This window comes from Oncorhynchus keta, chromosome 24 (genome assembly GCF_023373465.1).
Source record: "Oncorhynchus keta strain PuntledgeMale-10-30-2019 chromosome 24, Oket_V2, whole genome shotgun sequence".
Taxonomy (NCBI): Eukaryota; Metazoa; Chordata; class Actinopteri; order Salmoniformes; family Salmonidae; genus Oncorhynchus; species Oncorhynchus keta.
This window is the reverse complement of record NC_068444.1, coordinates 30,710,268-30,736,288: the sequence shown is the minus strand read 5'-3', so window position 1 is coordinate 30,736,288 and position 26,021 is coordinate 30,710,268. Positions and strand designations below refer to the sequence as shown.

The 26,021-nt window shown below is 42.2% G+C and overlaps 1 protein-coding gene and 1 non-coding gene across 3 annotated transcripts; both read right to left on the bottom strand.

The window, feature by feature from the left end:
* LOC118402997 (DNA-directed RNA polymerase III subunit RPC5-like) lies at window positions 1-20,153 on the bottom strand. Of its 2 annotated transcripts, none has more exons than XM_035801426.2 (20): window positions 20,005-20,153; window positions 13,476-13,575; window positions 13,294-13,344; window positions 13,112-13,189; window positions 12,844-12,959; window positions 12,637-12,719; window positions 12,368-12,525; window positions 12,167-12,286; window positions 11,982-12,067; window positions 11,811-11,855; window positions 11,632-11,723; window positions 11,415-11,535; window positions 11,098-11,179; window positions 10,871-10,930; window positions 10,538-10,695; window positions 10,365-10,426; window positions 9,791-10,281; window positions 8,437-8,514; window positions 8,050-8,175; window positions 1-7,773 (listed from the first exon to the last, which is right to left on the bottom strand). In XM_035801426.2, the coding sequence occupies exons 2-20, from the start codon at window positions 13,512-13,514 to the stop codon at window positions 7,717-7,719; spliced, it is 2,103 nt and encodes a 700-aa protein (XP_035657319.1). In that variant the 5' UTR covers window positions 13,515-13,575; window positions 20,005-20,153; the 3' UTR covers window positions 1-7,716. The 2 variants fall into 2 exon arrangements, with proteins under 2 accessions (XP_035657319.1, XP_035657320.1); XM_035801427.2 differs by having other exon boundaries at window positions 9,791-10,278.
* Window positions 20,154-20,374: 221 nt separating this feature from the next.
* Window positions 20,375-20,456, bottom strand: trnal-aag (transfer RNA leucine (anticodon AAG)). Its single transcript has one exon. It is a non-coding gene; the product is annotated as a tRNA-Leu (tRNA).
* Between the last annotated feature and the right edge of the window lie 5,565 nt (window positions 20,457-26,021).

The following is a 26,021-nucleotide window of genomic DNA, read 5'->3' as shown; positions in this document are numbered from 1 at the left end:
GGCTTTCCATTATTGCAATTTTTATTGAGCAAAAGAACATACCAATGGAAAAACAACCAACAGCCTATTCAGATCATTGATCAAATTAATACACCTGAACAACCTGAATATTGCATGGACAGAAAGTTGTGGAATGCTTCAGACGGTTGCACTGATTGTGCAAGTCTTCATGAAATGCCAGATAGCTATTTTCAACATCAACAAAAGCATCTACAGTCAGAAAAACATACAACTTTGTCTAATTTGACCTCTTATATTAATATCAGTGATTACTTATTTTGTCCTGAATGTCTGCGGAGGCACTTATATAGAGACCTAAGATGGGAGCAAGGAGCGACACAGCAGTAAGCATATCTTAACCAAATCATACCAGGTCCAAACAATGCTGGCAGATATTTTAACATGTACTCTGTTAGCTTCCTTTGAATGCGCCAACAATTAAATCCACTCATCTCCCAGACATCACCAATCCTCTTTTCTTCTCAAAACTCTAACCATTAAATAATAGCAAACCAATCGACATTCAATTGTTTTTATTCACATTTTCCACGAGGATCCACTACCACGTGCATAACTGTCCAGTTTTGAAATATGTCTATCGAATATAAAATTAATTTGTTTAAGTTTCTTTCAAAGTAACATTCACCTCCACAGTTTAAACGATTTGCTACCAGGCTGCGTCACATCCAGCTGTGATTGGGAGTCCCATAGGGCGGTGCACAATTGGCCCACAATTGGCCCAGCCTCAAAGGGGTTTGGCCGGGGTAGGCTGTCATTGTAAATAACAATTTGTTCTTAACTGACTTGCCTAGTTAAATAAAAGGTTAAATAAAAACATGTACGTTTTATTCAGACAGTATTTGGTTGTAAATTGCAATAACTTCAACACCAATTCACTCCTGTATTATAATTCACCTCAGTCCTCGGCACACTCCACTCTTTTAGTTTACTCACAACAGTAGTTTAATGTGTCTATCTACTCATGTTGATCCAACTATTAATTGATTGCTGTACAACAATCAGTTTTCTAGACTAATTGTTTCGGAACAAAACCAACATGTGCGCAACTATGGGGGGGGGGGGGGGTTTAGCCCTTAGACTGTTGACATGTCAATTATATTCTCCAAATGTTTATTGAAAACAAATACATTTGCACAATGAGCACTTGTCTCCTCAAATACACCATTAGAGTTGTTGGTTAGCTAGCGTGTGAATTTTTGCCATAATAGCATAGAAATGACATTAGTCAAAACACGACATGGCATCATTAACCTTTTGACACGTAAGTTCTAAATATTAATACACGGGCCTTACAGAGTGAGTTTTTAGCACACGGTACCAGAATTCTATCCTGCTGTTGGGAGAATTTGATTGTTGCATTTTGTCGCTATTCTCTACAATTCTCGCATTGTATCAATACCGCAATGTCTGCTTCATATGAGGCTTTATAAAACATTATTCCTATAATAGTAGCAGTGAGTATCTATAGTATTATAAATTACATTATGTATATTACATGTATTATTATCTGAAAAGGGCTTTGGTATTAGCCTGTATGGGGGCTGCGTGTGAGATAGGGCGGGAATCCTGAGGCACTAAATCCGGTGTATTTGATACAATAGCGGCATACAACAAGTGAGAGCGTGGTATGAGCATATATAGCACATATGCAGAACATGTCTAAGGCCGGGAAAGGCTGGCATCCTAAATACTTTTTCTTAGTTTTTAAAAATGACAAATTTATTCTCCCCTGGAAAAAAACTAGGCTATAAGGTTGGCTACATTTCATCACCATGTCAACGTATTATCACCACTGGACATGTAGCCTACAGAGGCCTGCCTCGTCACCAAGCGAGGAAGATATTTCTCAAATGCGCTGAATATTATGGCTTGGATAGGTTTTAGCCTGGTCGAGGACAATGAGAACAGGGTGGTGGACAAAGTCATGTAAGCAACAAAGTGAGGTAGTTTGTGCAGGCGATCAGATTGAATGGTGCGTAAGTCTAATCAGCTATGTTGTAGGCAGAAAAACGTAGCATGAGTGAAGCGAGGATGTAGATATAATGGGTTATTGTAAACTATGGAGCTAGACAGGATTAAGCTTTGGTGCCATCTAAGGGGATGAATGTTGTGGGTCAGTTATCATTCTCCTTCCAAAACTTGGTTGCATTTATATGAACTTCAAGTATTACTAAGTACACAGTATATTTATAGTTTATAAACTGTGTTTGCCCCCCATTTATTGATAAACCCCATCATAGTAATATTTCCTCCATCATATCCCCCCACGATACCTTCCCCCATGCACTGAAACCCCCCACAAATTAAATGAACGCCACTCGAACTCCACTAAAATGGTTTCAACCAAATCTGTCAGCCCTGTTCATGCTACGGCTAGGCAGTAGGCTTGTATTTGGGTGATCTATGAGGCGATAACATTTTTTTTTGCTTTGTGATTGGTCAAAAACTGTAAACTTGTCATGTTCCCCGGTTAACAAGCTCATGCAGATTTGTAATGTGCTGATTAGTGGCCAAACTAACATAATATTTTCTGGGCAAAGGGTGCAACCATATTTGACTTTGTTTATTTGCGTCTTATGCCGCGTTCAAAACAACTTGGAACTCTGAAAAATACAAGGTAAAATCATGACCTTCACGTCGGAAAGTGAGAGCTTTAGAAAGAGGCACCGAGTTGTACGGTGTTCAAATCTAATTTTCACCAGTCGGAGCTCATTATTTTTCCGAGTTCCCAGTGGTTTTCAATACACTGAAGTCGGAGATTTCCAATTTCCCAGTTTTGAATGCGGCATTATAGTGAAGTCGCCTTCTGGGATAAGGGAGTTCTCGCAAAATGTTTAAAAAAACATGGCTGCCATCATAAAGAATGTAGATGCTTTTAGCTTAGCTGACACGCATTTATTTTCTAAACATTACATTCGTCTTTTGTGCTCGCCAGAGATGTGGTATATTGTAAACTAGTCTAGCTGTTAGGTCGCCAACTTGTGTTAGACTGGTTTATTGAATGAGTTTGAGCTGTGGATGTGTTCCGTGTGATGCTTGGATGACGAAGTTCGCTTTTATCTCAATAAACTTTAATCCTCCATTTGACCTTTTAAGACCTTTACTTTCCATCAGTACAAAAAATGGTGTTTAGATGTTTGTTGCGTCATACGTTATGTTGCTACTGTTCCAATCACGTATTTGAGATCGTACGCTGCAGGGACCACTCAATATTGATCACCAATAAGTGATTGTATGTGGTCAAAGGGTTAACAAGTTACAAGCTGAAACGAGCCACCCACATTGCAACTTGTCATTGTTGCTAGCTATCTGACCGTTCAGAATCATAACAACTTACGCCTTCCAGCCACATCGATGCGCACATCATTTTCGCGATGTCAGCCAACCCGTCTACAACCCTCAACACGATGCTGGGCTGTCCTCTGTATGGTCTGTATCAGTGACGGGGGAGTGAATATCTAACCAAAGTTATAATTCCTCCACTCTCCCTAAATTAAAAGTCAAGAAAAGAGTAACGAGAATTTTAAAACTCAAGACTGGCAATGGGCTACCCTAGTTAAAAGGCCTTAATTGTGACTAGAGGGCAGTATTTTCATTTTTGGAAAAATAACGTTCCCGTAGTAAACAGGATATTTTGTCAGGACAAGATTCTAGAATATGCATATAATTGACAGCTTAGGATAGAAAACACTAAAGTTTCCAAAACTGTAAAAATATTGTCTGTGAGTATAACAGAACTGATATTGCAGGCGAAAGCCTGAGAAAAATCCAATCCGGAAGTGCCTCGTTTTGAAAGCGCTGCGTTCCAATGCGTCCCTATTGAGCAGTGAATGGGCTATCAACCAGATTACTTTTTCTCCGTATTCCCCAAGGTGTCTACATTGTTGTGACGTAGTTTTACGCATTTATGTTGAAGAATACCCGTAAGTGGCTACATTGTGCAAGTGGTCACCTGATGCTCTCAGAGTGATTCTCGTGTAAAATACAGAGGTAGCCATTATTCTAATCGGTCCTACTGAAAAAACAATTGTCCCGGTGGATATATTATCGAATAGATATTTGAAAAACACCTTGAGGATTGATTATAAACAACGTTTGCCATGTTTGTCGATATTATGGAGCTAATTTGGAATATTTTTCAGAGTTTTCGTGACTGCAATTTCCGGGCGATTTCTCAGCCAAACGTGAAGAACAAACGGAGCTATTTCGCCTACAAAAATAATATTTTGGAAAAAAGGAACATTGGCTATCTAACTGGGAGTCTCGTGAGTGAAAACATCCGAAGCTCAAAGGTAAACGATTTCATTTGATTGCTTTTCTGATTTCCGTGACCAAGTTACCTGCTGCTAGCTGGACAAAATGCTATGCTTAGGCTATCGATAAACTTACACAAATGCTTGTCTAGCTTTGGCTGTAAAGCATATTTTGACAATTTGAGATGGCAGGGTGATTAACAAAAGGCTAAGCTGTGTCTCAATATATTTCACTTGTGATTTTCATGAATAGGAATATTTTCTAGGAATATTTATGTCCGTTGCGTTATGCTAATTAGTGCCAGTCGATGATTACGCTCCCTCATGCGGGATGGGGAGTCACTAGAGGTTAAACTCCGGGGAGGCGAATAGTAAAATGACCAATGTTTTTTTTTTTTTTAAAGGCCACTACCAGGTCAAAATCATTGGACTGGGCCTCCCGAGTGACGCAGCGGTACAAGGCACTGTATCACAGTGCTAGCGGTGTCACCACAGACCCGGGTTCAAGCCTGGGCTGTATCACAACCGGCCGGGATAGGGAGTCCCATAGGGCGTGCACAATTGGTCCAGCGTAGTCCGGGTTAGGACAGGGGGGCTTTACTAGGCTTATCGTGCTCTAGCGACTACTTATGGCGGGCCGGGCGCCTGCAGGCTGACCTCTGTCGGCAGTTGAACTGTGTTTCCTCCGACACAGTGGTGCAGCTGGTTTCCGGGTTAAGCGGGCGGGTGTTAACTTCTTATGGCTGCAGGGGCAGTATTGAGTAGCTTGGATGAAAGGTGCCCAGGGGTGCCCAGAGTAGACGGCCTGCTCCTCAGTCCCAGTTGCTAATATATGCATATTATTATTAGTATTGGATAGAAAACACTCTGAAGTTTCTAAAACTGTTTGAATGATGTCGGAGTATAACATAACTCATATGGCAGGCAAAAACCTTTCTAAACAGGAAGTGGGAAATCTGAGGTTGGTCAATATTCAACACAGCCCCTATTGAACACAGTGGGATATTGGTTATGTTGCACTTCCTAAGGCTTCCACTAGATGTCAACCGTCTTTAGAAACTTGAATGAGGCTTCTACTGGTGATGGGCCGGATGAGAGCTCTTTGAGTCAGTGGTCTGGCAGAGCGCCAGGTCCTGGTCACGCGCATTTCACATGATAGCGACCTGTGTTCCAGTGCTTTTCTACAGACAATGGAATTCTCCTGTTGGAACCGTATTGAAGATTTATGATAACATCCTAAAGATTATTTCTATACTTAGTTTGACATGTTTCTACGACCTGTAATTTAAGAAGCGCAGATTGGCAGGTCATGTTTCGGAGGACGCATGACTCGACCTTCACCTCCCAAGCCCGCTGGAGAGTTGCAGCGATGAGACAAGATCGAAATTGTGGAGAGAAAAAATTAAAACAATTGGACTATGAACTGCATTCACTTGTTTCCTTAGCAGACACCACCCTCCGTCTAGTAAAATACTTCCATTTAATTACATTTTTTAGGTATTTTTTTTAACTGCATTGGTGGTTAACGGCTTGTAAGTAAGCATTTCACTGTAAGGTGTTGTTGTATTTGAAGCATGTGACAAATACAATTTGATTTGCTTAATAATTCAAAAACAAAATCATTAAGGATCACTATCAAAATTGTCTAATTTCTCAATGGCATAGTACAGTCGTGGCCAAAAGTTGAGAATGACACAAATATTAATTTCCACAAAGTTTGCTGCTTCAGTGTCTTTAGATATTTTTGTCAGATGTTACTATGGAATAATGAAGTATAATTACAGGCATTTCATAAGTGTCTAAGGCCTTTATTGACAATTACATCAAGTTGACGCAAAGAGTCAATATTTGCAGTGTTGACCCTTCTTTTTCAAGACCTCTGCAATCCGCCCTGGCATGCTGTCAATTAACTTCTGGGCCACATCCTGACTGATGGCAGCCCATTCTTGCATAGTCAATGCTTGGAGTTTGTCAGATTTTGTTTTTTGTTTGTTTGTCCACCCGCCTCTTGAGGATTGACCACAAGTTCTCAATGGGATTAAGGTCTGGGGAGTTTCCTGGCCATGGACCCAAAATATTGATGTTTTTTTCCCCGAGCAACTTAGTTATCACTTTTGCCTTATGGTAAGGTGCTCCATCATGCTGGAAAAGACATTGATCATCACCAAACTGTTCCTGGATGGTTGGGAGAAGGTGCTCCCGGAGGATGTGTTGGTACCATTCTTTATTCATGGCTGTGTTCTTAGGCAAAATTGTGAGAGCCCACTCCCTTGGCTGAGAAGCAACACCACACATGAATGGCCTCAGGATGTTTTACTGTTGGCATGACACAGGACTGATGGTAGCGCTCACCTTGTCTTCTCCGGACAATTTTTTTTCCGGATGCTCCAAACAATCAGAAAGGGGATTCATCAGAGACAATGACTTTACCCCAGTCCTCAGCAGTCCAGTCCCTGTACCTTTTGCAGAATATCCGTCTATCCCTGATGTTTTTCCTGGAGAGAAGTGGCTTCTTTGCTGCCCTTCTTGACACCAGGCCATCCTCCAGAAGTCTTCACCTCACTGTGTGTGCAGATGCACTCACACCTGCCTGCTGCCATTCCTGAGCAAGCTCTGTACTGGTGGTGGCCCGGTCCCGCAGCTGAATCAACTTTAGGAGACGGTCCTGGCGCTTGCTGGACTTCCTTGGGCGCCCTGAAGCCTTAACAATTGAACCGCTCTCCTCGAAGTTCTTTATGATCCGATAAATGGTTGATTTAGGTGCAGTTCATTTGCATGGCAAAGAGGGACTTTGCAATTAATTGCAATTCATCTGATCACTCTTCATAACATTCTGGAATATATGCAAATTGCCACGATACAAAATGAGGCAGCAGACTTTGTGAAAATGAACATGTTTGTCATTCTCAAAACGTTTGGTACAGTGTTCCCCGATCCATTCCTCGAGTACCTCCAGGACTGCACATTTGTGCTCAGACCCTGAACCAGCCCACCTACATTAGTTGGATCAAGTGTACCGGTTCTGGGCTAGAGCAAAAATGAGCAGTTCTGGGGGGTACTAGAGAAAAAGATTGGGAAATAATGGCATTGTACATCACCTCCAATTTTTTCAGTATTGTCTCGGTCATATACATCTCCTCTGCTCCTGCTCCAGCCCTTAGCGTGAATATGGAAGGTCTTCTGTCCAACAGATCGGCTCCGTTTGGGCCGAGCTTAGAAGTTACTTCTTTAGCTGCATTTACAACAAGTGTCATGTTCTGACCGGAGCAGATGACGGACATCTCAGTCCTCCAATCCCAGTCCGGAGAGCTGGGGGCAGGAGGGCTACAATTGGTTTGTGTGTCTGGCTGTCCCGCCTCCCCGTACAGAGCCCTCCCACTAGGCTCTGGGGGAGTGGGTTTGGTTGGTTGATGGTGGCCACAGGGGCGTGTCCTCAACATTGTCAGGACTGTAGGGTACCCTTGAGGTACCACATCCCTCCAAAGCTCACACAGCACTCCTAATAAGAAAGGACCAGAGAACATAGGTTAGAAACACAACTGGTTCTTGAAACAGTTCTGAAGGGCTTCCTAGAGCTTTGCAACTGTGTCAACTCTGTACACACTCAGTTACTCAATGGCAACTCTATTATAAGTTGGTTCTAGAACCCATTCTAAAGCTGGTTCCTGAGCCTATTATAAAGTTGGTTCTAACAGCCCATTCTAGAGCCTGTTTCTGAAGCCAGTTTGAGACGCTTTTCAATAGTTCTATAACTATGTTCGGAGACCAGTCGTACCTTAAGCAGGCGGTCCACATCATCCTTGGTAACCTGGTCTCCCATCTCCTGCGTCAGCCTGGTCTGGATCACGTTCCTCCTCACCCGGTAGTTCTTCATGAAGATCTCATACAGGACCTGACGATGCTGAGGGGCAGGACATACAACAAGATCTTGAAATGTCAACAGTAGAATAGGGTCCTTTAAACACATCCTGATCAAGTCAGAGAAGGCAAGCAGCTTAAGACATGATCAATGCATTTCTGCATGACTTCAAACCATAATACAGGACATACACATACTCAGAGTGATTCCATGGGTGCAGTAGGAATGTGGAACAAAAAGGGGAAAAAAACATTTGTACAGACTTGATTAAAAGAACCCCACCCTGGCCCCTGTTGTTGTTACCTTGTCAAAGGTCTCTCCTGTCTCCCACACAGCAAACACCTTCTGCTCATCAGCAGCTGCTGTGCTCTGGGCTGGAAACTACAGGGAAGAAAAGAGAGGAAGGAAACAACTATTGAAGAGAATGACAACTGAAGAAACTAAGGGGACAGGAAAGAAACCGCTGCAGTGAACAACACAATCTCATTTCACTTGGATTTACAGACTGAAGAGACCTTTTTTTACAACACTTTGGATTATTCCCAATCCCAACAAAACACTGAGGCAATGCACAGCTACAGACAGGCGTGCTGTGTTCATAAGATGACTAAGTTGCTCTTGATAAGAGCATCTGCTAAATGACCTAAACAAATAAACCAATCACTAAATCAACCCTCTCCACTCCCTGTAGGCATTAACCCCTGCTGGGATAGGATGAAGTTGTCCTCCGTCTGCCTTCCGTCTGCCTAATGTTTACGGTTAATCTGATCCTAGATCTGTGATTATGGCCCATTTCTAACCAGTAATAGGCTTTGTCCTCAGCCAATAACAGAAGCTATTTAACAGTGGGCTGGTTTCCTCCACCCCTCCAGGGTCTAAAACCCTACCACCCCCTGAGGAGAGAGGAGGATAAGAACCTAAGCCAGGTTGAAAGGGGATCGGATAGGAGGGAGAAGATGAGCTCCATGTCCATACAATAGGTGTGTCTTGGTATTAATGCTAACAATGTTCATTCAACTGTTTCTCTGATATGTCTTAATTCCATAGGACACAAAAATGAGAGCAAAGTTTGAAGAGCCACACCTCACTGGAAAATGTAGGCTTCACCTAAGGTACAGTGCAGGCCAGTGGGTTGTAGTTCAATTGAACAGCCAGATTCTACAATCCCACAGCCATCAGGCTCTATTCAGAGCTTAACCTGAGAAGGCCAACCCTCCAGTGCATCACTGCTCTCTACTACCTACCCCCAGGAGCAAGGCTGGTGTGCAGCTACAGGGATAGGTCACATACCAAAACCACCGTTAGTTTGTTATTCTGTTTAGGAAAGGTGATAGCCGCACTCCGGAGGCAAGCAAGAGACCACCATTCAGGAGTAGCAGAGAGCCCAGGGAGGCTAAGTTTCATCTGGCTGGGAGCCTAACGCCAATCTCTTTAGTTCAGGGAGAGGATTTGTTTCTTTGGATATCCAGGCTTACTCATCGGGTGGAAGAATAGGCCTGTCTAACTGAAATCCTCCAGTACCACAGTGGGTTGTCAGTTTACGCTTTCCAGTGGGACTAACCCCATCCCCAGCCTTATGTCCTTTTCACAATCTTAAACCAAGACCAAACCTCATCGGATACTAATCCTGTAGCAGGGTTAGGGCTCTAATACTCACAGGCACCAGTATCTGTTTGCAGTGGCTCATCAGTATAGTATCCTGTAGTAGGCGGTCTGAGATGGAGTGGAACAGGCTGTCTCCGGGAGGCAGGGAGGCCAGGTGGAGGTTGAACAGCCTCTTGACTTCGCTCAGCGTCAGTACATGCTGCTTCCTGAACATGTTCCACACAAAGTCCCTCAGCTCAGGTGACGGTGAGGGCGTGGGAGTCCCGCCGTGCCCGTTATGAGGATTCAAGGCAGCGGAAGTGGCGGCGGATGGGTAACCGTTTACCAACCCGTTAGGGAGAGCGGAGGAGGATGTGTCCATGGGTTCGTCTTCACCGTCGCTGACAGGTTCCTCTTTGACTCTGACCCCGGCTTCACCGCTCGGTCCGGCTCCACCCTTTCCCTGTCGACGAGCGCTCAGGTCCTTCTGAAGAGAGGGCTGGTTCTGTCGTGCACGCTCTTGGGCTGCCTTCAGACGCTGCTCGCCACTCACGTGCATAGCTTCTTTAACAGAGAGGCACACAATTTTCAGCTAGAGACACATAAATACCTTATACCTTTCCTATGAGCACACAATCAGTACACACCTGTTTGTGGGTCCTTTTTGGATACCACGTCCTCCTTAGAGAAGTTGAAGACCTTCTCCAATCTGCAAACAAAACCACCATGAACAATAAAATCAACCCACAGTCTCTTTCCACATTACCATACCAAGAGAAACAGTGAATGATAGTGTGTGTTCGCGAATATCGTCTCTTACTTGCTCTGTATCCCAATCCACAGCATGTGCTGCCGCTGGGCCACGTCAGGGTGCTTTTTGATGAAGTCACTGTCGCTTGGCAACAGGAACTCCCAGCCACGGTTTATACGAGGCACCGCCATGTGTTCCAAGAAGTCCTTCACATCCTCCGGCAGGAGCTGAAAATAATAGGTGTGAACATTTAGCAACACCCTCTAGGGCTAACTGTTAGTGAGTGTGTTACACCATGTACTTTAAAGTTGTACTTTAATTGTGTATATCCATCTTTGGCCAGGTGAGAGACTATAGGTCTATGTATCACTAGTAGTATCAACTGTTTAAACAGCTGATTACCTTGATGATGGCTGTGATCTCCTTCCTCATCACTGAGCGCTCCTGAGTGAATCTCCACATCTGAAAAGAGAAACAGATAATTAACAGGATTCAAAAGAGATTTTTTTTTACATTTCACCACAAAGTCTCTTGAAATTTGAACCGGTGTCGTGTGGTACATTTGACTGTGGACCTGTGCAGGAAGATGTGCTATGAGATATGGTAGGGATATAAACAGTGTGACCCACCACAAAGTCTCTTCCTCGACACAGCACCTCAGCAGGCACACCACTGTGGGGACTACAGCTGTTCTTAGGATACAGCACGTCACTGAGGGAAGAAAAAAAACTGTTCAATTGGTTTCAGGAACATGACCTGAAATATTTCTGGGACAATATAAATATATTTTTAGTATTCAAGCATAAACTCTGTTCATGAAATCACATATCTAGTTATTGAAAAACTAAACCAGAATTAGAACTACATTTTGGATCGATTTGATTTTGATCTGTGAACCTGGTCCCTAGGGCCTAGTGCCTCCACAGTCCTGCTCTGCTGGTCCCACCTCTTGACCACCCAGTTGCCCTGCACCAGTAGTGCCACCTGCTGGATGCAGCGCAGCACTGCAGTAGAGTCTGTCCCAGGGGTCAACAAACCCATCAGGTTGGCAAACGGTATCACTTTGACTAGAGGGGAGGAGAGAAATGATGGAAAGAATAAGATGGAGAAAAGCATGTACAAATGCTTCAATTTCCATTAAGGTTAGCAGTTAGTGAGCGTACCGTTCTTCAACAGGGTTTTGACCTGGTCACCTAGCGGCAGGGTCCGGAGCTGGGCCATGGACAGCACGTTACTGGGACCTACGGGCCTCACACTGATACACACACAGGACATCGGTTTCATACCTGAAATGTTACAACATGGAGTAGTACATTACACACTTCATGTAAGTGTTACTTACATCTTCTCCTCTGTGATAGGGGGCATGAGCATTGCCAGGTACTCCCTGAGAGAAGAAAGAGATGAATAAAGGGAGTGGGAGGAAAGAGACATAAGTGAGGTCACACAAAAGCAGCACAAAAATAAAGCAAAAGCAGACACTTAAATAGGGACGCTACGTGTTAGTACTCACTTTGGTGTTTTTACCAGTTCTGTGTTCTCGGAGCCTCCCATGGCCTGGCAGTACAGGTATTGCCTCTCGTGGTCCGAACGGCCATCCTAAACACACACACACACATAAGGTAGGTGTTGAATTGGTATTGGCAGTGACTTGGATTCACAGAGGTCAGAAAAGAGTGCATGAGACCGCCTCATTACGTTGAGGCCGTGGTAGTGCAGGTAGACCCAGGGCTCCTCTGCCTGTTTCTTCTGAAGGAAGTCGTACGACTGGATACGCCGCTGACGAGCCTGGTCCGACTCAGGACGGGAAAACCTCACCTAGAGCGAAGAAACAGAGCTCAACAATTGTTTTAAGAGGATCATTGTGCGAGAACTGTGATTGTAACTGTGTTTCCTTACAGTGACAGCCTTGACGTCTTCCTCCACCTCATCCTGAGAAGAGTCTCCCCCTTCGTTAGCGGCCTCCCGCTCTCTGTGTTTGCCGTCAGCCTTATCCAGATAGGAGAAGCTGGGTCGCATCTGAAGGATACCCTGCAGCGGTGTGATGTGGAGCTCCCCTGGTGACAACACAGGTCAGTGACAAACATTTAGATATTGACACTAACATAAAGAGCAATGACAGTGCTGATGAGGGCTGATTGGATATGAATGTACAGAAACACAGCTACCTTTCCTGAAGACAGCAGCAGCGTATCTGGAGGTGTTGGTTGTGGACTGGATGGATGTGAACGTCTGTTTGTCCATCATCTTCCTGCAAGGAGATTGATCAATGGTCAGTGTCAATTCCCAGCATGCCACATGCACAACTGAAACGTAAGGACTGACAGAGTACTAAGAAGTGAACCAGCACAAAGTGTACTAAGTATTGCACTCACACAGAGTAGGTGTTGGAGTCCTCTGAGGTGGTTCCGTCCACGTTGAGGGCGATCTGCTCTCCTTTACTTCGACAGTAGTTAGGACTCAGAGTGTTAATGGCCATCTCCAACTCCACCTACAGGGAGACAAATTGTAATCCAAGAATGTTTTATAATTAACAGGCTGATATGTTTTATAATTAACAGGCTGATCCAAGATGGATCATAAGTTGTCATTTAGGTATCAACGGGAGATGGAAATCTCTTTAACAAGGGAGCCCTGTCACACCTTCTGCTGCTTGGGCTTGATCTTGGCAGATAAATGAGTGACATCATCATAGGTCATAGAGGAAGGGCGTACTGGATACTATAAAAAGAGAAAAAAATCAAGATAAAGGAAGGTTAACAAATGACTTTTACCACAAACATATCAAATCGACACAGCTTGATGCCGAATAGATGTAGATTTACCTGGAACAGATATAGCTTGTCCGCAAGGCTTTTAGCTAGGTATACATCAATCTGAAGACAGAAAGAGAAGGCTTGGGTTCATATTCTTTTCATCACTCATCATCGCCTTGCCAAGAAAATCAAACCTAGGCTTGGGCAGAAACATACTGGTAAATGGGGAACTGGGGAAACTAGTCACTCACCTCTTGTATGATGGGGTCATCGTCCTCCTCACTGGCCATAGTGAGGGGAGAGGTCTGGGAGAGACGTCAAAGAAGAGCAGCAGACCTCTGGGGACCCAACCTAGGATGAAAGAAATGCTGAGTGACTGAAACACTCAAACTAACAGAGGCTACTTTCCAATAAATATCAAGGGTCTTATTCTGGTTACATGATCGATGCTTGGCTTCAGTTTCACAAAAATAATCTCGCTCTTTTGTCCATAATAATCTCATCATGTAAACTATACAAGCAGATACAGTATAGAGCACATGTGCCAATACCAGAGTGGGCACACTTGCTATACAACGCAATGTTTCTTTGAGAAAACCATCAGTAGAGTTATTGATGCGATAAAAACCCATTTAACTTTTTTATTTGGTACGTGGGAATTTAACTCCCAAAGATATTTTTTATCACACGCAGCATTTAATCAATTTGATGGAAACATCTGTTGGGAAAATGTGCATATTGTTTTAATGCAGATGATTGAATATTCACGTGAAAATCTGTCACCAATTGGATGGAAAACGAGCTAGAGATGCCACAGAATTGCTAAACCCAGGCCCAACATTGCAATACACCCGGGAACCTTTCGTGAAGCATATTCGACAGACCAGACGAGTTTGGGAAATGTGAACATTTCTTCCTTTAGTGGTTAATTCTCAAAATCTAAAAGGCACGACGTAGATTCGAGCCAATGTCTTAAGTAGCTCAACATATTATTTGAACCTTCTGAAAGTGACACGTTTTCCTTTGTCAAAAATCTTCTAAAATCAACAGACCGGATTCCCTTTTAAAAATCTTCTTTCCGACCGGATGTTTTGTTGAGAAATATCCAGACATTTTTTCCAGACAGACACCTATAGAATTTACATTGCCTCCTGATGAATTTTATCGCTTATTAACGTGTACTAATACCTAAAGTTGCATTACAAAAGTGTTTCGAAGTGTTTTGTGAAAGTTTAGGCGAAGTGTTTTGTGAAAGTTTATCGTCGACTTTTTTAATTTAAAAAATGACGTTACGTTATGAAACGCAATTTTTTTCCGTTTATCACACAGTCTTCATAGATCGATATCTAGGCTATATATGGACCGATTTAATCGAGAAAAAAAAGACCCAATAGTGATTATGGGACATCTAGGAGTGCCAACAAAGAAGATGGTCAAAGGTAATGAATGTTTTATATTTTATTTGTGCGGTTTGTGTAGCGACGACTATGCTAATTATTTTGTTTACGTCCCCTGCGGGTCTTTTGGGGTGTTACATGCTATCAGATAATAGCTTCTCATGCTTTCGCCGAAAAGCATTTTAAAAATCGGACTTGTTGCCTGGATTCACAACGAGTGTAGCTTTAATTCAATACCCTGCATGTGTATTTTAATGAACGTTTGAGTTTTAACTAATACTATTAGCATTTAGCGTAGCGGATTTGCATTTCCAGATCTCTAGATGGGACGCCTGCGTGCCAGGTAGGAGCAAGAGGTTAACAAGCATCCATGTTGATGTCATTCTGCTAGGGACCTGTTTTCAGCGTATTATGTTTCCAGTCAATAACTAGTGCAGTGTGTGTGTTTTTATCCTGTGTTCTCATTTAATTAGCTAGTAAATAAAAATGTACCAATTTGTGGAGTACTGAATCATAAGTAAGGCTCAGATTTTTGCAGATGCAGGGAGATTTAGAATGGTGATATGATACGAGGTTAGTATTAATAAGTTAACTGTTTATAGATGTGATAGATAAAGACCTTTAGAGTTTAACTCTGGAGATGATAACTCTTTAACCTGTTAGTCATCTAGGGGCATTATTTCATTTTTGGATAAAACGACGTGCCCATTTTAAGCGCAATATTTTGTCACGAAAAGATGCTTGACTATGCTTGGAATTGATAGTTTTGGAAAGAAGACACTCTGACGTTTCCAGAACTGCAAAGATGTTCACTGTGAGTGCCTTATAACAAAAGCTTCAGGCAAAACCAAGATGTTTGAGCGACCAGGAAATGAACAGGATTTCTGAAGGTACGTTTTCCATGATCGCCTTATATGGCTGTGAATGCGACAGGAATGAACAGACACTTTCTGGCGTTTCCCCAAGGTGTCTGCAGCATTGTGACGTATTTGTAGGCATATCATTGGAAGATTGACCATAAGAGACTACAATTGCCAAGTGTCCCGCACGGTGTCTGTGTGGAAATTGGTGCGCAAAAGTCAGCTACCAGTATTTTTCCATCCGAATCAGAGAACAAAGAAGGATTCTAGGACTGCCATTTCAATGAAGAGATATATGACAAAACACCTTGAGGATTGATTCAAACAATGTTTTCCATGTTTCAGTCGATATTATGGAGTTAATTCGGAAAAAAGTTTGACGTGTAGGTGACTGAATTTTCGGTTAGTTTCGGTAGCCAAATGCATAGTAACAAACGGAACGATGTGTCCTACACAAGAATCTTTCAGGAAAAACTGGACATCTGCTATGTAACTGAGAGTCTCCTCATTGAAACATCTGAAGTTCTTCAAAGGTAAATTATTTTATTTGATCCCTTTGCTGGTTTTTGTGAATATGTTGTGTGCTAAATGCTAACGCTAAATGCTAAGCTAGCTATCACCACTCTTACACAAATTATTGATTTTCTCTGGTTCTAAAGCATATTTTGAAAATCTGAGACGACAGGATTGTTAAGAAAAGGATAAGCTTGAGAGCAGACATATTTATTTCATTTCATTTGCGATTTTTAGAAATCGCTAACGTTGCGTTATGGTAATGAGCTTGAGGCTGTAGTCACGATACCGCATGCGGGATGGGGCGGACTATGAGGTTAAAGAACCACTCTCGTGGTGCCCCAGATCCTAATGAGTTAATTGTTAAAGGAATAATAAAACATTTAAAAATCCGGTAACAATTAAACATTGTTATTCATCTAATAAGCTAACTGTCTTCAGATTAAAGTTAAAGTCATGACAACAACCGAGGCCGAGTACCTTTTTTCTCCTGTTAATATAGGGCTGTGACGATACTAGTATCGCAATATTTATTCCATGGCAAAAATTAACACACAAAACAGACCGAACTCTTTGGTCCTGCTGTATGTAATATATTGTGTGCTATAGCATGGGAAATAACTACACCTGACTCCAGATAACAAAATTGTTTGTTTCTAACATTAGGGCTATTTTCCTAAAGAAGTTAAATCCGCTTCATGTTTTGTTTCCTTGCCAAGATACTAATGAGCCCCAAGCCCTAAGTTAATAGTGACAATGGAGGGAGTGTCATGGAGTTTAATAGGGAGGATGAAGTATCAAACAATTGTTGGAGTACAAAACAAGTTTACATTTGAATATTTGTAGCTACTTTAACTAAACCCTGGCAGTTAACTAGTGCAATAAGACAGGAGATAAAGCAGATTGCGTTCTTCAGTTCATCTGTCACATAATTTTCATTATGAAGCTTACTGGTAGTCCCCAGCCATGTGGTGTTTGTTTACAAGCACACAACGACAAGACTAGAGCAATCTGAGTCATTCACTGTGTGAAGCACGCGCCTGGTGATCTTGTTAAGGTACGGAATTCACAATTAAATGTTTGGCAGCTAGATATCTTATAACTTAAATTAACTGTCTAAATTGTGCTGCATGCTCTGCAGTTGCTTATTTGTCTCGAAGTTCGTAACCAAATTAGTTTACATCACTGTTAGTGAGCAATTCTCCTTTAACAAGATAACCCATCCACCTGACCGGTGTGGAATATCAAGAAGCTGATTAAACAGCATTATTATTACACACCTTGTGCTGAGGACAATAAAATGTCACTATTATGTGCAGTTTTGTCATACAACAATGCAACAGATGTCAAGTTGAGTGAGTGTGCGATTGCCATGCTGACTGTAGGCATGTCCACCAGAGCTGTTGCCAGAGAATTTAATGTTACAATTTCTCTACCATAAGCCGCCTCCAACGTACTTTTAGAGAATTAGGCAGTATGTCCAACCGGCCTCACAACCGTAGACCACGTGTAACAACGCCAGTCCACAACCGAAGAATTTCTGCAGAAACTAGATCAGTTCTTTTGACCAATCAATTGGTTGACATTTTTAAACGTGTATTTTTCCATATATAGACAACCTGTGTTTTAATCAAACATATGCACTGAGCTTGTCTGATGCTTTAACCACACAGTTTGATGAACTAAGTAAGACACGACTAGAGGGAGTCCGACCGCAATTGATTCTATTGTGCACGGCCAGGCTCATACTTGACAGCAAGTGACTGACTAGCACCCATTGTCTCGCTCTCCTCCCTGCTGCAGCGACCACCACAGAACATCAACAGCGTTTATTGCACTGTCCGTGTTGCTGAAGCTGCAACATAATTACAGCCATTTCTGACTTAAAAGTTCTGTTATCGCCAGCCCAGGACCTCCACACCCAGCTTCTTCACCTGTGGGGCCTGGCTCCCAAGTGGGTGGACCTATACACTCCCAGGACCACCCATAGCCCCGCCAGAGTTTTATATTACATATGAGGTTCTCTCTTTCTCAATAATAGCTATTGAACCAGCATACCATGACCATGATCATGGTATATTCTGAATAATTTTTTCTAAATAAATCTCAATCCTCCCCTGATTCAGAATATAAAATGTTCATTATATGCTTGGTTCAATAGCTACTGACAAAGAAAACCAAATATCCAATAAAAAAACAGGTTAATATTCTCGGTGCCGAACCGAACCAGACTTTTAAACAAGTTCAAACTCGCAAGGCCACTTGGCCAGATGGAATTCCAGGGCGCGTTCTCAGTTCATGAGCTGACCAGCTAGCGGGTGTCTTCACAGACATGTTCAATATCTCATTATCACAGTCTGTGATCCCAACATGTTTCAAGCACACCCCCGTAGTCCCTGTTCCTAAGAACTCAAAGGTAACCTGCCTAAATGACTATTGTACCATGGGACTCAAATCTGGAACCATGAAAACCCTGGATCCACTCCAATTCGCATAACGCCCCAACAGATCCACAGACAACTCAATCCCTATTGCACTGCTCTCTCCCACCTGGACAAGAGGAATACCTATGCGAGAATGCTGTTCATTGACTACAGTTGAGCATTCAATACCGTAGTCCATCCAAGCTCGGGACCCTGGGACTTAACACCTCCCTCTGCAACTTGATTCTGGACTTTGATGGGCCACCCTCAGGTGGTGAGGGTAGGTAACATCTGCCAAGCTGACCCTCAACACTGGGGTCCTCAGGGGTGCGTGCTTAGTCCCCTCCTGTACTCCATGTTCACCCACGACTGTTTGGCCATGAACGACTCCGACACCATCATCAAGTTTGCTGAGACGATGATTAGACTACAAGGAGGATGTCAGACACAACAACCGCTTTCACACTCTCCATAAAAGCTGCTACTCCTCTGTTTATTATCTATACTGTTTGCCTAGTCACTTTTACCCCTAACTACATATTTGTTTTACCTTTATTTAACTAGGCAAGTCAGTTAAGAACAAATTCTTATTTTCAATGATGGCATAGAAACAGTGGGTTAACTGCCTGTTCAGGGCAGAACAAGATTTGTAACTTGTCAGCTCGGGGATTTGAACTTGCAACCTTCCGGTTACTAGTCCAACGCTCCAACCACTAGGCTACCCTGCTGCACCAACCTCAACTACCTCGTACCTTCTTGTATATAGCCTTGTTATTCATTACTTTTAAACTCTGCATTGTTGGTCAATAAGTTAGCAGTTCACAGTCAAGTCTACACACCTGTTGTGTTTTGGAGCATGTGACAAATAACATTTAATTAGGTAAACAATACCTTCCTGTGCATACCTCGTCTCAAATTCCAATAAGCTTAAGGACAAAACCCACAGACAACTGGTCGAGTAAATGTAATTGTATTCAACATTCTGGCTGGTAAGGAATATTTCCCCTATTTAGCAGACTAACTATAACGTTACCAATGACGTGTGTGTTACAGACTGATTAATACACGACTACCATCGAGCTAGCTAACGTTAGCTACAGACACACATTATCACTATAAGCAACATAGCTAACAAGCCAACAACTAGCCATGTAGCTAAGTTAAAGGTGTAAGAACGTAGCTAAATACCTTTATCATCGTGTGTAGTTATCGCAGTAAAATAACATCCGTTCGTGGAATTTGCTACCGTTAGCGTACATAGCTTATTTACATTGAAACATCATGACAAGTCACCTGCTTAAGGCGGCTAACGTTAATAGCTAACTAGCTAGCATATGTGTTATCGAGCTAGTCATTCGACCAAACCCAGTGAGTCAAAACGAATCATTAAACAAAACGAATTCGTGAATTAACAAGAGTAACGCGGTCCAAAACAGCAGACTAATTGTGGCTAGCTAACGTTATATCTGTAACGTTAGCTATTAATGTACCGAGCAATCAAAATAATTGAAAGTTATTTGCCAGGCCTCGATTGTTTTAAAATAATTTTTCACTGGTATACCAATTAAACTGATGACTAAATCTCACCTGCCCATTTGACCGTTCCTCTCTTTATTTCATTCACGTTCACTTTAGGTGAGGTGGCTGTCTGCGAATGCTGCCATGTTGCTTGGCTGTAGAGCTTCACACAGACATGGCCACACGTGGGGAGGAGCTGCTGTTTCTGTTCCCACAATGCAAAGCGATAAAAACGTTAACTTTTTTTGCCTGCAGATGTCGCAAAAGCTCTTAAAATAAGATCACGTACTTGATGTCATAATACCGTGTGTGAAATTGAGTAGCATTGCTACGTTTTGTTAATACAGTGTATACATAATTAAAGTATGCCCTGTTCGCGAGTTACCGCTTGCACTGTCTGAGTACATCACCCGGGATAAGAAAACAAATTAAAATATATTGACAGCGGTGGGATTCGAACCCACGCCCCCGAAGAGACTGGAGCCTTAATCCAGCGCCTTAGACCGCTCGGCCACGCTATCATATAATATAAACGTGGAAAATAACACAATTAATACACAGATATTGTTATTTTTAATTGTTTACAAACAGTCAGCATTTCCGCTAAATATTGATAACTAAGCAGTAAGGGCCGAGGGGTTGTAGTACAGTGCCTGGATACAGCCCTTAGCCTTGGTATATTGGCCATGTACCACAAGCCCCAGAGGTGCCTCGTTGCCATTATAAACGGGTTACCAATGTAATTAGAGCAGTACAAATAACTATTTCGTCATACCCGTGGTATATGGTCTGTTATAGCACAGACTGGAATATGTTTGGTGATTCCTCAGATGGCATTGAGGATTTTACCAAATCATCAGTCACCGGCTTCATTAATACGTGCTTTGACAACTCCTCCCCACAGTGACCATACCAGAGCACAGCGGAGCCGAGCTGGAGAGCGTGCCCAATTTGAATCGAGCGCAGAGCGAGTTTCCCAAATACTGGAGCATTGGCCTTCTTGCCCTCTCCAATTTCGCTCCAGTACTATTAAAAGCGATCACTTTACAAGCTCATGGCATGCCCGGCCCAGCATGCATTTGTAGGCTAATTGTGTGATACTATAGCCACTTCCTTTCTTCTCTAGGTTTGTTCTTAGGTTCTGGCCTTTCTAGGGGGGTTTTCCTAGCCGCCGTGCTTCTACACCTGCATTGCTTGCTGTTTGGGGTTTTAGTCTGGGTTTCTGTACAGCACTTTGAGATATCAGCTGATGTAAGAAGGGCTTTATAAATACATTTGATTTTTGCTTTAGCTACTGTCATGGAGTTTGCTAAATATTTTCATAAAGAAACATAATGATGTACTAAGTGCACATGCTAACAGAATGGAACGAGGTGGATAGCTATCTAAGTGTGTCTGTCACTATAGCAAAGTATTTATAAACAAAGAATCAAATCTCTTAAACGTTTAATTCATTTTCGTTATATTATCAATACAATAGGCTATCATTGATTTTGTCCCGATAAGCCTGACATGACCTCTTTCAAGGAGCTATCCGTTTTGATAGGGTTATTTAGCCTAAATCTTTTTGTTTTGTTGCCAAAAACAAGTCTGCATCCCTGCCCAGCCTGGCAAGAGTGGCCCGAAGGGTGTTTAGCATTCATAGTATGGTTCCATACAGAGACGGTATTCTCCCCGCTGCTCTCCAGGCACCATTGCATGAACCTGAAGCCACAGACCCTGGACAAACTCGTGTTTCTAAAAGTGAATTCCAAGGCACTGCAGACTGAGCCTAATAAAGCAATTTTCATTTAATTCTAAGTCGTAGTAATTCACATTTATAGACTAAAATGATTTACTACAACGAATTGTTGTTTAAATGCTGAGCACATAATGTTCCTGCCAGCCGAGTGTGTTGCACTTGCATATGCTTCACAATGTATTTATTTGTAGGCGAGAGCCTTGAATTAATTGAAATAATAGGCTAATAATATAGCCCAAATGATTCAGTTTAGTTCCTTCTTTTGCTACCTGTCCGGCACCGGACCTATTTAGAGTGTTTATATGATGTTTAATACGGGATGTAGACTTTGAAATGATGAGTGCTTCTTACAGTCTGTTTTTCATGTTGTTTATTAAAATAATTTTTATTTAAATCATATGGTTTGGTTTCAATACTTCAAAACCAAATGGTAGGTCCAGGTAGTCACAAAAATAGATGTGTGTTTGTTAAATGGGGATTTTAATGAATGAAGCGAATTTGGAGCGACAGGTTTTCTTTTCTTTCTGTGAGCGATGCAGTTGAGCTGTCAACTCTGCACACAGCACGCCACCATTCACGTCAAAGGGGCTGTGCTGGAGAGGGTGGAGAGCTTCAAGTTCCTCATGGGCCCTCAGATCCTCAAAACGTTATACAGCTGCACCATCAGGAGTATCTTGACTGACTGCATCAATGCTTGGTATGACAACGGCTTGGCATTCGACCGCAAGGCGCTACAGAGGGTAGTGCGTACGACCCAGTATATCACTGGGGCTGAGCTCCCTGCCATCCAGGACCTCTATACCAGGTGATGTCAGAGGAAGCCCAAAAATGTTTCAAAGACTCCATCTACCTAAGCCACAGACTGTTCCCTCTGCTACCGCACGTCAAGCAGTGCAAATACACCAAATCTGAAACCAACAGGACTCTGAACAGCTCCTACTCGCAAGCCACAAGACTTCTAAACAAGACTGCTAAATAACTAATCAAATGGCTACCCAGACTAACTGCATTTACCCTTTTTTGCACTAAGACTCTTGCACTGACTCTATGCACACACACTGGACTCTACCCGCACATACTTACACTGACACCACAACACACACACATACATTGCCTTCAGAAAGTATCCTGGACTTGTTCCACATTTTGTTGTGTTACAGCCTGAATTTCAAATGGGTTAAATTGAGATGTTGTGTCACTGACCTAAACAGAATACCTTTTAAAATCAAAGTGGAATTATGTTTCTGGACATTTTTACAAATTAATAAAAAATGAAAAGCTGAAATGTCTTGAGTCAATAAGTATTCAACCCTTTTGTTATGGCCTAAATAAGTTCAGGATAAAACATCTCACATAAGTTGCATGGACTCACTCTGTGTGCAATAATAGTGTTTAACATGATTTTTGAACGACTACCTCATCTCTGTACCCCACACATACAATTATCCATAAGGTCCCTCAGTGAATTTCAAACAAAGATTCAACCACAAAGACCAGGGAGATTTTCCAATGCCTCAAAAAGAAGGGCACCTATTGGTAGATGGGTAAAAAACAACAGATATTGAATGTCACTTTGAGCATAGGGTAGTTATTAATTACACTTTGGATGGTGTATAAATACACACAATCACTACAAATATACAGACGTTCTTCTAATCCAGTTGCCAGAAAGGAAGGAAACCACTCTGGGATTTCACCATGAGGCCAATGGTGACTTTAAAACAGTTACAGAGTTGGCCTCCCGAGTAGCACGGGGGTATAAGGCGTCACTACATACCTGGGTTCGATTCCAGGCTGTGTCACAGTCAGTCGTGACCAGGAAACCCATGAGACAGCGCATAATTGGCCCAGCATCGTCAGGGTTTGGTCTTGTGGCGGGCCCGCCTCCTGCAAGCTGACTTCGGTCACTGTCTGGACGGTGTTTCCTCCGACACATTGTTGCAGCTGGCTTCTGGGTTCAGTGAGCAGTGTGTCAAGAAGCAGTGCAGCTTGGCAGGGAGGATGCATGGCTCTCGACCTTCGCCTCTCCCGAGTCCGTAGTGGAGTTGCAGTGATGGGACAAGACTGTAACTACTAATTGGGGAGATTTAAAATAATAATAATAATAATAATAAGATATAAATAAATACAAATAAAAAAACTTGAATGGCTGTGATAGGAGAAAAGTGAGGATGGATCAACAAAATTGTAGTTACTCCACAATACTAACCTAAATGACAGAGTGAAAAGAAGGAAGCCTTTACAGAATAAAAAATATATATATTTTTGCAATGAGCCACTAAAGTAAAACTGAAGAAAATGTGGCAAAGAAATGATCTTTATCATGAATATTTGGTGTTTTTTGTATTTAATTAGGATCCCCATTAGCTGTTGCATAAGCAGCAGCTACTCTTCCTGGGGTCCATACAAAACAGAATTACATGATACAGAACATCATTAGACAAGAACTGCTCACGGACAGAACTACATACATTTTCTTTAAAGACACACATAGCATACATATCAATGCATACACACAAACTATCTAGGTCAAATAGGGGAGAGGAGTTGTGCCGTGAGGTGTTGCGTTATCTGTTTTTTTTAAACCAGGTTTGCTGTTTATTTGAGCAATATGAGATGGAAGGAAGTTCTATGCAATTATGGCTCTATATAATACTGTATGCTTTCTTGAATTTGTTCTTGATTTGGGGACTGTGAAAAGACCCCTGGTGGCATGTCTGGTGGGATAAGTGTGTGTGTCAGAGCTGTAGGTGAGTTGACGATGCAAACAATTTGTGATTTTCAACACATTAATGTTTCTTATAAAAAGAAGAAGTGATGCAGTCAGTCTCTCCTCAACTCTTAGCCAAGAGAGACTGACCACCCATTCCAAAACAGACTGCAACTTATTTACATAAGTATTCAGACCCTTTGCTTTGAGATTCGAAATTGAGCTCAGGTGCATCCTGTTTCTATTGGTGGCCCCATCCGATGATACCCCCCGGACAGGGCCAAACAGGAAGGATATAACCCCACCCACTTTGCCAAAGCACAGCCCCCACGCCACTAGAGGGATATCTTTAACCACCAACTTACTATCCTGAGACAAGGCCGAGTATAGCCCACAAAGATCTCCGCCACGGCACAACCCAAGGGGTGAGCGCCAACCCTAAGCACACAGCCAAGGAGTGACTTCGGGACAAGTCTCTGAATGTCCTTGAGTGGACCAGCCAGAATCTGGACTTGAACCCGATTAAACATCTCTGGAGACCTGAAAATAGCTGTGCAGCGATGCTCCTCATCAAACCTGACAGCGCTTGAGAGGATCTGCAGAGAAGAATGGAAGAAACTCCCCAAATTCAGGTGCGCCAAGCTTGTAGCGTCAGACCCAAGAAGACTCGAGTCTATAATTGCCGCCAAAGGTGCTCCAGCAAAGTACTGAGTAAAGGGTCTGAATACTTATGTAAATGTAATATTTCAGTTTATTATTAATACATTTGCAAAAATGTCTAAATCTGTCTTTTCTTTGTCATTATGGGGTTGTTGTATCTTTGTCATCATTAAATTGAAGACTGTTATTTTATCAAATCAATTCTCTGTAATTATTATTACGTGATTAAACTAATCATATAAATGTAATTAACTATGAAGTTGGGGCACCAAGGAAAATCTTCGGATTACAAAGTTATAATTTTCCTAATATAACTTTTCAGATATTTTAATATCTGATCAATTAGTCTTCTAATTAATTAATTATTCTTTACCTCACGTTAGTCTCATTCCAAACGTCATAAGTTGTTAGTTATCTGCACGAACCCAGCCTTCACTATGAATCATCCATACATCAATTGTCTTAATCATTTATTGACTAGCTAAATAATCACAGAAATGCATAACAAACAACACAGTAGATATGGTTACAATGAAATGATAGGGGAGTTTCCCTAGTGGGCTAAGCCGATATGATGACTTGGTAGACAAAAATAAGTGGGTGTGGACTGAGAAGGGCGCGAAAGACAAAAGTCACTACACAGTTGATAATTATATTGATTGAAATGCTAATCCTTTGCACATGAACGCTCGCTCACTCATTCTGGAATAATTGCAATCAATATATATATATTTACGCTCAGTGTGTCGTCGTGATCTCTGTTGGAATCGTCTCGTCTTTCTGTTGGAAAGTTCATCTGCTTGTCTCTCCATCTGCTTCCAAGGAGTCTATTGTGGTTAGAATGGATACTTCAGAGTCCAATTCAGAAATGTTCTTATAGGATAGATGTTCGCATTCAATGGTACATAATTCCTAGCTGCAGACTAGTAATTAGTGTCGAAGAGTTTCTCTTATTCTGTCGGAATCGATTGTCTC

What these genes read in the sequence shown, in the direction of transcription:
- LOC118402997 (XM_035801426.2), bottom strand. Translation starts at nt 13,514, where the DNA reads ATGGCCAGTGAGGAGGACGATGACCCCATCATACAAGAG. An exon ending in TGCTGCTGTCTTCAGGAAAG is followed by an intron (nt 12,526 to 12,636) that starts GTAGCTGTGTTT and finishes TGTTGTCACCAG; the next exon opens with GGGAGCTCCACATCACACCG. An exon ending in GGCAACTGGGTGGTCAAGAG is followed by an intron (nt 11,180 to 11,414) that starts GTGGGACCAGCA and finishes TTCTTCCCTCAG; the next exon opens with TGACGTGCTGTATCCTAAGA.